This window comes from Danio rerio, chromosome 20, assembly GCF_049306965.1.
Source record: "Danio rerio strain Tuebingen ecotype United States chromosome 20, GRCz12tu, whole genome shotgun sequence".
Lineage (NCBI taxonomy): Eukaryota > Metazoa > Chordata > Actinopteri > Cypriniformes > Danionidae > Danio > Danio rerio.
In genome coordinates, this window is record NC_133195.1 from 1605137 (window position 1) to 1617500 (window position 12364).

The 12364-nt window shown below is 40.1% G+C and overlaps 1 protein-coding gene across 50 annotated transcripts in view; it reads right to left on the minus strand.

The window, feature by feature from the left end:
• ptprk (protein tyrosine phosphatase receptor type K) overlaps positions 1-12364 on the minus strand; it is a 286195-nt gene that overhangs the window by 116056 nt on the left and 157775 nt on the right. For all 50 annotated transcript variants that reach the window (XM_073933967.1, XM_073933966.1, XM_073933965.1 and 47 more), the window contains one exon: positions 8630-8923. In XM_073933967.1, the coding sequence (XP_073790068.1) occupies positions 8630-8923 (294 nt within the window). The remainder of the gene's footprint in view (positions 1-8629; positions 8924-12364) is intronic.

The following is a 12364-nucleotide window of genomic DNA, read 5'->3' on the forward strand; positions in this document are numbered from 1 at the left end:
TTTATTCTTGAAATGTATAGTTGGTCCTAAGTGATGTATACTAACTATAAAGTATACTATGAGCAGAGATACTATCAGCCAGCGCAGTCGTAGCTCCATAATCAAAAGCACTATTTGTGTCAGCCGGTTTGTTTACTTGCTGGAGTTCCATTGGCATTTCCCGCACGTTAATTCTGACCAATCAAAAATCAGTTTAGGAATTATGCTCAATAACATCTGATGACTGCAGTTTGTTTTTGTTTTTACTGGTTTGGATCAAAGCAATCAGATTAGTGTGGAAACGCCCCTAGCTGGAGCTCTGCAGTGAGTACCACTTGACCAATCCTGCAATAAGCCCTCGTAATTTCTTTATAAAGGGTTAAATTAGTAAATTAAAATAGTTAAATAAGTTTTAAAAAATCATTTAAAGTGATTAAATCTCATTACAAGTGTTGAATTATTACTTCAATTCAAATTAATGTATTTTGTGACAACTTTTTAAACTTAAGTTACCTTGACTTTCAGTGGAGAGACGCAAACCTCTGAGGTTTCGTTAAAATCTTAATTTGCTCTTTGAAGAATAGACAAGTAACAAACTGCGCCTTTAACTTCACCGCAGTAAATCTCCCATGTTTTATTCCATTTGCATGTCTGAGAGCCGAGCGACTGCCTTTGAAATGAATGGGAATGCTGACGGATGGCATTCCTCTCCCGGACCAACCTGGAAATGTTCAAAAGAGAAGGAGAAACGCTTTGGGGGCCAGAGTTTCTCACAGCCTGAGGAGCGTCGGCTGATCACTTTCAGCTTCAGACACTGACAATAATGATGAGCTCAACACACACCCAGAGAAATATATGTAAAATCATGAGCGGTGTACCTCAGGGTTCAGTGTTAGGACATCTATTGTTCTCTATCTACACAGCATTCCTTTGCAAGCAGTCTCTCGTATATCTCATACATCCTTTCCCTGCTTTGTGGACCATATCATGCTAACTTTAAAGCTTCTTATTACTCTTTGAACTTTATATCAGTTCAATTGTTTTAATATAAGCTTAATACTACTGTCCATCAATCTCGGTCTTGGAGGGCTGGTGTCCATGCAGGGTTTAGCTACATCTTGCCTGGGTGTTTCAAGTATACCTAGTAAGACCTTGATTAGCTTGTTCAGGTGTGTTTGATTAGGGTTGGAACTAATTCACTGTAAAGTCTGTGGGACGGGGTTTGCAGGTTTGCCACTGAATCTACACATTTTAAGCGTGAGAGGTGCTGTATGAAGCCTGGTTTATACTCGACGCGTCCGCTTGTTCGCTTGAGTGCGAGCGGCGAATGTGACGTCATCGCGGAGTTTGCGGAGGTCTGCTTTGGTTGCGCATGTTTTCGGCTGGCCATGCGTAGGGCACTTTGAGACTCGAGCGAAGAGTGCGCGCGGCGCCGCAACTGATTTGAGTTGAATATGAAACACTTTGAAGAAATTTTGTCTAAAACAGTACGACTGTACACACATCTTATAATCACATCAGTGATTATAGGGATAACATGATCAATAATTATTATCTAGAAATTGCAACAGCCGTGGGAAAAGAAGAAAGTTTTTGTTAAAAAGTTTGTAAAAACCTGAAGGATGAGTTTATTAAAACCAAAAGAGGTCATGACAAAAGTGGAGACCAGGTACACAATTACAGAATATGTTTTCCACCAGTCATAGGTGTATTTTTGTTTAATTTTGTATTTAAAACTATTTAATAGTTATAAAACTATAATGAAGTCACAAAATTATTTTTGATAACTGGAAATTAATATAATATACTGATGCCCGTTTCTCTGGGCTTAATTGGTGATAATGATCTGTAATGTTGGACCATCACTGCCTGTTTAGCATAATTATAGGACAGAACTAGCCATACAGTGATATGTGAATTGTGGAGCGGGCTAAATCTAAAAAACATCAGTATTCTTTTAGTAAGTGTACTTTTTTTTGCTTTTATTTTTGCAACAATAAAATATTTATTTGTAAAGCAACTCATGTTCTGTTGTCATTAATATTTGAATAAATTGTAATAGGTATAACTGTCTGAGATATGAACAAAAGCAAGTGAAGATGCCTAATAATTATTTGCTAGAAATAGCAACAGCAGTGGGAAAGGAGGAAAGTTTATGTTAAAAAGTTTGGAAAAACCTGAGGGATTAGTTAGTTTATGCCAAAATAAACCAGTGCAAAATTGGAGACCTGGGAACACAATTACAGGATATATTTTTTCACCAGTTATAGCTTTTAAACTAATGTATGTTTGTGGATCGGGCTAAATCTAAAATAAATAAATAAATAAATAAATAGATAGATAAATAAATAAATAAATAGATAAATAAATAAATAAACATCAGTATTTTTTTAGTAAGTGTACTTTTTTTTGCTTTTATTCTTGCCATAATAAAATATATATTTGTAGAGCAACTCATGTTTTCTTGTGATTAATATTGTAATAAACTTTAAATGGTAAAAAATATGAACAAAAGCAAGTGATGCATCAAAGTTTAATAAAAAAAAATCTTAAATGCTGATAAAAATGCTTATAATCATTAAAATAATGTATAAAAACAATACAAAATAATTATTTTAAAAATATTGAACATTATGATATGATATACTTTCGTAAAGTTCCTACTTCTCTGTTTATCCGTCTGATTTTACGGTGGTTTTCTTTTGACCGCCCCCTGTCATTTTAAAGAATATCACAACGGCGAATGCGGCAAGTATAAAAGCCTCGTCCGTTTCGGGAGGTGCGTGCGCAGTCAGCGGAGGTGTGCGATCCGGTGCCAGGCGAAAGTATAAATCCAGCTTAATCCTTCATTTAACCCTCATGATGCTGTCAGCCGTGCAAGATGCAAAATTTAACACAGCTCATAAAAAAAAAAAACGTTATTGCTATTAAGATGACATATAAATATTAAGTTATACATCAATATAAATGTGGGGCGATGGATCGCGATGCCGGCTCAGCATGGTGAAGTTTGTCAGCCGCCTATCGACCCAACCCTAGTTCACGGGTGCACACCCGAGTTCAGAAGACACGTTCACACTCGCTAAACATAACGTCAAACAAACCCGGGTGGGGACCAAAAGTGCTAGTGTGTAAGCACCCAAAAAAGACACATGGGTTGTTTTGAAATCTCGCAATAAAAGTGAGCACAACTGAGCCCTCACATGTACAGCTAAACCTGTACACACACACACAGGTTCCTTTTTTTGTGGTTTATGAGGACTCTCCATAGATGTAATGTTCCTGTTTGTCTTTGTTTTTGTGAAAAGTGGGGACATTACACAGGTTTCCATTCATTTTCTACTGTTCAAACCGTATATTGTATTGCCCTCACCCCACCCGACCCCTAAACCCAACCATCACAGGAGACTGTGCAGCTTTACTCTCTGATTAAACTCATCCTGCGAGATTTATACGCATTTTAGTAATACCCGTGTCATACACATGTCATTATACAGATTTGTGTCCTGATGTGCCACAAAAACACGTACACACACACACACACACACACAAGCCAATGTTCGTTCATGAAGTTCCTCCTCTCTGTCGGCCTTTTCAAAATGCATACCCACAACCAAGATAAACTGCACTGCCAAACATAATAATATTGATAAATGTGAAATATGCACACGCCACACGAGCGCCAGACAATAAGGTTTAGCAGGAAACCAACCACCGACAGACAGAGAGAGCGAGAGAGAGAGCGAGAGAGAGAGAGAAAATGTGAATTTAAACAGGGCACTCGGGCAGACTGGCACCAATCTAAATGTAATTGTGTAAATTCACCGGTTCCACTCAGTTCTCCCTGTCCGAGGTGAGATAAGCGTGTGATTGGCTAGAGGGAGATGAAAAAGCCAGCGAGCGCTCCATCTAAAGCCACGACTAAAGCAGACCTGGAAAACGTCTTTTGCCAAAATAGAAAAAAAAAAAAAGAAAGTTGAAATGCGATTGATGGGGAGGACGAGCTCCTGTTTGAATTTCAATCAGCGAGGGACTCTCACTGTGCCGCCGCTGGGACGCGGAGCGGCTCTGCGTAATGAAAGCATGCATACGCCCATCTCTCTGGTTTCCACTCTCCGGAAGACGCCTGCCGCTCCGTGCCTCCTCATACAAGCCGTATATCTGTCCTCAACGAGCCGCGCCACCCTTAATACGGGCTCCATGGAAACCCGCGGAGAGAATCGCATCACAGCGCTCCAACGCAGGCCCTTATATGCAGTGTGACTGACTGAGTGTTTGCTCTTCTGCGCTTCCAATTTCAGAAGGGCGGTGGGTACAGAGCGCATGCTTTGGGTCATGATTAACATATAAACACACACACACACACACACACACACACACTCATGCGGCTCGCAAGTGTGAGTGGCATCAATGATAGCAGCTCCGCACACTCTCTTGTTTACTTTATTTTCCAATTATGTTTCTGAAGACGCTCCAGGCAATTATTTATGTGCAAATACAACACACCGATGGAAAAGCTGAAAATGCGTTTATTGGAGGTGTGCTGCGGAAGGAACAGGGAGACCCTTGTTTTCAATGTCACTTGCGGATCGTTATGATACCGCAGCTGAACCTGAACCTCCATTTGCTCCAGGGGAGCCTGCAGTTTGTCCCTTTTGTGTTTGTTTATGTGTGTATAATCAGAGCCGGAGTGTGTACATGGAGGAACACCTGCGTAAACTAGGCTGAGACTGTAGTGTTCACACTTCTAAGGGCAGTTCACATTAAAATGAATTTGTCATCATTTACCCACCATCATTTGTTCCAAACCTCTATTATTATTATTATTATTATTATTATTATTATTATTATTATTATAATCATCATTATTGTTTTTATTATTATCATTATTATTAGTTTATTAATTATCATCATTATCATCATCATTATTATTATTATTATTATTATCATCATCATTATTATCATTATATTTATTTTATTATTAATAATAATAATAATAATAATATTAATTATTATTATTATTATTATTATTATTATTTGTATTATTATTATTGTTATTATCATCATCATTATTAGTAGTAGTATTTTTATTATTATTACTATTATTATTATCATCATTACCATTATTATTATTATCATTACTATTATATTTATAATAATAATAATAATAATATTAATAATAATAAAAATAATAATACTAATATTAATAATAATAATAATTATTATTATTATTGTTGACATTATTATTATTATTATTATTATTATTATTATTATCATCATCACTATTGTTATTATTATTAATATTATCATTATTATTATTATTATTATTATTATTATTATTATTATTATATTTATATATAACCCATATCTAGGAAACATCCATACACACTCATTCACACTCATACACTACGGACAGTTTAGCCTACTCAATTCACCTGTACCGCAGGGAGAACATGCAAACTCCACACAGAAACTTAAACTGAAACAACCGGGGCTCGAACCAGCGACCTTCGTGTTCTGAGGTGACAGCACTACCTACTGCGCCACTGCTTCAAAATTATTATTATTATTATTATTATTATTAATATTTCATCCACAGAGTGAAAGTCAATGTTGTTTTGGACCCCTGTGACTTCCATTGTGTAGACGAAATAGTTTCGTGCAAAGGAAGGTCATGCAGGTTTGAAAGAAATGATGACAGAATTTTCATTTTTGGTCCTTCAAGCGCTTTTCACAACCAAACTCATTCATTTTCAATCAGAATTGGCAATTATTCAGCCAACGAGCTTGTCACACGGAGCAATTCAAGGCTGATGATTTTTTTTCTTATGACAAAAGGAATCTTTTATGACCCCTGAAATTTGAGAGGACAAAAAGTGATGTGCGCTTTCAACATTTGAAAGGCTTGCAGCATGGGGGAAAAGCTTAATGTTTACTTGAAGGGGCTGTTCAGAAGACTGTCATGACACCATGATGTGACACCAATTGTGTCATTCATTCATTCATCCATTCATTTTCTTTTTGGCTTAGTCCCTTTATTAGTCTGGGGTCGCCACAGCGGAATGAACCGCCAACTTATCCAGCATATGTCTTTTTATGCAGTGGATGCCCTTTCAGCTGCAGCCCAGCTATAGGAAACATCCACACACACTAATACACTACGGACAATTCAGCCTACCCAGTTCACCTGTACCGCATGTGTTTGGACTGTGGGGGAAACCGGAGCACCCAGAGGAAACCCACGCTAATGCATGGAGAAACAAACAAACTCCACACAGAAACGCCAAATGACCCAGCTGACTCTCGAACCAGCGACCTTCTTGCTGTGATGCGACAGCACTACCTACAGCGCCACTGCGTCGTCCCCAATAGTGTTATTTTTAAATGCAAATATGATTATGTTGAGATGTCTTTATCACAACTTAACATAAACAAATAACATCTCTTAGTCTTTATGACAACTTGACATTACCAAGACGTCATAAATCTGTCATAAACATGATTGTCATGAAGACATTATAACAATAATTTTCTCATCATTTTTTTTTTTAATGGAACAAAGTTTGTCATCATAATTACTCATTTCAAGAGTTCACACTTAGCTGATGATTGATTATAAAGCTTGTTTGGCATGCTGTCCCGAGAGAGAGCCCTGAGCTCATAAGATCCTCGAGCCTGGGGCTCCCTTCCGTTTGCAGGGCGTGTTTGAGCTCAGGTAGGTGTGGAGAACTCCCCTGCTGTAGTAGCTCATGAACAGATAGTGATCGCTCTTAAGAGATAACTACTGACTAGGAGCATGTCTATGGTGCTGGATTAGTCAATTAACTGAAGCTGCATGTTTTTGGATGGTGGGAGGAAACCGGGAAACCCAGGGGAAACCCACGTAAGCACGGGGAGAACGTGTAAACTCCACACAGAAACGTCGGCTGGCTTGGTAAGGACTAGAACCAGTGTTGTTCTTGCTGTGAGGCTAAAGTGCTAAGCACCGGGCCACACATCTAGGAAAGCAGGAGGAGTAGGGGTGGAAGGGGGGGTTCTTCAAAATGAAGATGGCTGTCATATGGAGCTTAGGGTATATATAGTGGCTTAAGAATCGTCTGATTGGTGAATCAAAAATTGAATAATGCGTGATCAATCATAAGCACACGATCCTCTCGACATTAGTTCATAAATAGACTTACTAAAAGCATTAATACTCTATCACATAATTTTAAAACAGCGTCATTAATATTCGATGATACTGAAAGACATTTTAATGTTCCATATGTATCACTGTAGTTGAGGTCAAGAAAAATATTAATGATGCTTTTAGAAAATTCATGACAACTATAATGGTCTAATGACAATCATGTTTATGACAGATTTATGACAAGTCATATAGTCTTGATAATGTCTGGTTGTCATATAGACATCTCAAACAATGTCAAACAATTAAAAAGTCACTTACCAGCTGGATGTTTTCATCCAAAAATGCGCAAAACTGGATTATCCCATAAAAGACATGCAAATAAAGCAGCGTTTCCATCCAATGCATCAAATCGAACTATATCGTCACTTCCTGATTAACTGGCGCCAAATATCAACAGCAGAAGGAAATTGCTTGGGTAGGAGAAGCTGCGTCAATCTTTTCTTCATTTAATAAATGACTTGCGCCTCAGAAGACAATGCTGACACACACTGAACGCGTGGTGGCATTTGAAGGAGTGAGACGCGGAGTGACACTTGGAGGCACAGACGCTCTTAACAATTCTGGAGGTCATTAATAATATAATAACACTGATACTGAAACGGTTAAGGCGTTTCAGATGGTTTACAGTGTGCTCAGCCTGCTGGTTAATCCATTCACACACATTATTATCATCACATGATCTCATTCATTCATTCATTTTCTTGTCGGCTTAGTCCCTTTATTAATCTGGGGTCGCCACAGCGGATTGAACCGCCAACTTATCCCGCAAGTTTTTATGCAGCGGATGCCCTTACAGCCGCAACCCATCTCTGGGAAACATTCACACACACACACTCATACACTACGGACAATTTAGCCTACCCAATTCACCTGTACCGCATGTTTTTGGACTGTAGGAGCACCCGGAGGAAACGCAGAACGCAGGGAGAACATGCAAACTCCACAAAAAATGCCAACTTAGCCGAGGTTCGAACCAGCGACATTCTTGCTGTGAGGCGAACGTGCTACCCACTGCGCCGCCCCATCACATGATCTCTTATAACAAAAATCACATGACCCTTTTAATGAGCATACTGGAATTTCTTTGCTAATAGTGTTTTCGTCATAGTGTACGTGCATCTTTTCCTATCAAATAAAAATATTATTATTAATGCAAATTTTCTAAATTTATGCGCATCTTGGAGTTTCGTCAACTGCATATCCAATATAGGATATGCATATCCAAACAATAGGTAGATGGAAAATAGCTAGTGACACTTGCCATAAGCATGGTGTGCTGCTAGGAGGAGCGGGTAACTACTAACTTCCCACAGGCATACTATAAGGGGGCCCAACCCCAAAAACAACCCCTCACCCCCTACTCGACACTGCTTTTGACTTCCCCCCAACCCCCTCCCAGCTATACTCTTCAACTCAAATGTTAAATGCAACCACAGGAGCAGAGAAGACGCCCTAACTGACCTGCACACTTGGTTCTGGTGATGAGCGCGGGCCCGGGCTGTCCGGTGCCCCCCTCTCCGGGACGAGTCAGCAGCACGCGGATCTCATATTCGGTGTCGGGGTCCAGGTGCCAGAGCTTGTAGTTGGGCGAGTTGACGGCGTGGGTTTCTGTCCAGCTGCCGGACGTCATGCGGTACTCCACCTCCTTCAGGATGATGGGCCCGTCCCCGAATATGGAGTTAGCATTGAGCTGGATCAGCAGGTATGTGGGCCCGACGCCCAGCAGCTGAGGTGGAGCGATGGGTCTCGGCGGCTCTGCAGGAGGACATGAGAGTTATAGAAAGCTGATCTCAGTTTCAGCTGATAGAAAGCTAGGAAAACGGTCAGAATTTACTCTGGATATAAGGTTTTTATGAAAGGAATCTTACGGAAAATAACATGCAAAACATACCGTTCCTCTATTTTATTTATTATATCATTTGTTCTATGCTGTAAATTTTTGTCAATGCCTCAACATTGTTGATATTGTGCTTTGTGTACTGTTATGTGTATTCTTGTATTCCCAACAAACGCACAAACGTACGAACGAACGCACACACATGCACAAATGAATGCACACACAAACAAATGCACGCATACATGCACAAACGAACGAATGAACATACGCAAACACAAACGCATGCAAAAACAAAAGAACGAAAGCACAAACCAAGGAACACACACGTGGAAACACGAACGCATGAACAAACAAAGGAACGAACGCAAAACTGCATGAAGGAACGAAGGAACAAACGAACACACACATGCGCAAATGAATGCACATACAAACAAATGCACACATGCATGCACAAATGAATGAGTGAATGCACCAATGTATGAACGAACAAACAAATGCACGGACGAATGCATAAACGCACACATGCACAAATAAACGCACGCACAAATGCATGCACAAACAAAAGAACAAACGCACGGACGAAAGAACAAATGCACGCACGTATGAATGCACGAACAAACGAACGAACGCACAAATGAATGCACGCACACACAAATGCACGAATACACGCACGCATGAATGCTCGAACGAATGAACGAACACACACATGCACATATGAATGCACACACAAACAAATGCACGCATACACGCACAAATTAACGAATGAACAAACGCACACACAAATGCATGCACAAACAAAAGAACGAACGCACAAAGGAACGCACACACGCATGCATGAACAAGTGAAGGAACGAACGCACAAATGCACAAAGGAACGAACGAAGGATTGAACAAACGAATGAATGAACACACACATGCACAAATGAATGCACACACAAACAGATGCACGCATGCATGCACAAAAGAACGAATGAACAAACGCTCAAACTAATGGATGAACAAACAAAAGAACGAACGCACGCATGCATGCACAAACAAACGAACGCACGAATGCACAAACAGACAAACGAATGCACGCACGAATGCATGAACGCATGCAACTTTTGTGAAGCATCAAATCACCGTCATATTAGCTGTCAAGACATGTTCATGACTGCATAAATGTATTATTTCTTTTTAAAAAGTCACATAGTGTGCATGTATAATACACACAAATTGTACTAAGGCAATCTAAAAAGATCACATCAATAAATGTTGTCTTTGAACCAGCAGGTGGCAGTCTTTGTACTTTTATTTTGGAGTGCAGTTTGCATAAGTTTTATTAATAACTAAATATATATATATATATATATATATATATATATAGTTACAAAATATATTTACTATTTTCCCAAGTGTATATAACTACTACTGTGGGAAAATATCAGAATTTGGTACATACTTTCAGTGTTATCTTTGCTTGACTGACCCGATCTAATCTTGTTTATATGAAACGAGCCTGCTCCCAAGCGGGTTTGAGCTACCAGAACTGCTGCTATGACAACAACTCTCAGATCAGTTTTGAAGAACAAAACAATCTGGATCGTATCAAATCATCAATAACCAAATCCAGCTAACTGAGTAATCCACGTACGAAGAACAGGCCCATGGACTATAAATACACCTCACATTGAAAAACACACACACACTCTTTGCTGAGTCTTATTAACCTGTAAGTGAGCATTTCAAAGTATTTCCTCGTCTTGCTTATCTTTGTTTATAGTTTATGTTGTTTTCCCTCCTAATACAAGTGTTTGGGCTGTGGGGGAAACCGGAGCACATGGAGGAAACCCACGCCAACATGAGGAGAACATGCAAACTCCACACAGAAACACCAACTGACCCAGCCTGGACTCAAAACAGTGACCTTGCTGTGAGGCAAGTGTAACGGAGGCTAGCCAGTAGGTGCCATGCACTCACTCCTTGGTAGAGTAGGCAAGGTAGGGAAGGTCGCCAGTTCGATACCAGCTCAGAACGGGTTGGGTAGTGTAGGACTGGCAGGGTTATATTGGTGTCGTGACCCGGATGGGAGTGAGGTTTAGAGGGGTGAGTGTAACGGAGGCCAGCTAGTAAGTGCTGTGCAGGTAAATCTCACTCCTCTGACCTCTAAAGGTGCTCTAGCATCAGACGCGAGAGGCCATGGTCTTCAGCTTCCTTGGTAGAGCAACCGACTCCCACGTGGAAGGTCGCCGGTTCGATACCAGCTCAGAACGGGTTGGGTGGTGTAGGACTGGCGGGGTTACACAAGCACTGAGCCATTTAATAGAAATATTTATATGTAATATTAATTGAAGCCTGTAATAATATTTCACTATTTCAAAAATCCAATTGCAGCTTTATTGGGACATCAAATATGTGTGTGTGTGTGTGCGTGTGTGTGTGTGTGTGTGTGTAAAGACACAAAATAGCATAACACAGTTTACAAATCTAAGGCTTTAATCTAAATGTGATCAGTTTAAAGAGCAGCCGCAGAATGTTGTTTTATTATGTGGTGTGTAGAGCGCTAGCGTCGCTGTACAGGAGCGCCCTCTGTAATGTGGTTTGGTCTTAATGGAATGAAGCAGTGGCAGGAAGCAGTAAGAGTTAATTGATTTATTGTGTGTTCCTGCTGGAGGAGGTGCTGCTATCCCTGTGCAATCAAAGCCGGCTTATTTTAATACTGTAATCTGATTCTGCTGTGTGTGTGTGTGTGTGTGTGACACCACTAACAGCAACACTGCAAAATTACATTTCACCAACTAATCCAATCACAACGCCACTAATGCACAAGAGCACTGCCCTGACAGTTAACACACACAAACACCTACACAAAAAAGACACACAAAATAAAGTATATCCACAAACACAGATACCTATGCATACACACACACACACACTTACATGCTCTCACACACATGCATTCATACACAAAACAGATGCACATGCCAACAACCATACACATGCATACATGCACACACACACACACACAAGAAGACGTACAGAAAACGTACGCATGTGAACGCGCACAGACACACACACACACCAATGCATACACAGACACGCTCACACAAACATGCATACACAAACACAGATACCCATGCATTCACACACACACACTCACTCACACGCGTACACTCATCGGCCACTTTATTAGGTACACCTGTCCAACTCCTCGATAATGCAAATTTCTAATCAGCCAATCACATGGCAGCAACTCGATGCATTTAGGCATGTAGACATGGTCAAGACGATCTGCTGCAGTTCAAATCGAGCATCAGAATGGGGAGGAAAGGGGATTTCAAGCAGGGGTATCTAAATTGGGGGTCAGGAACCCATGGGGG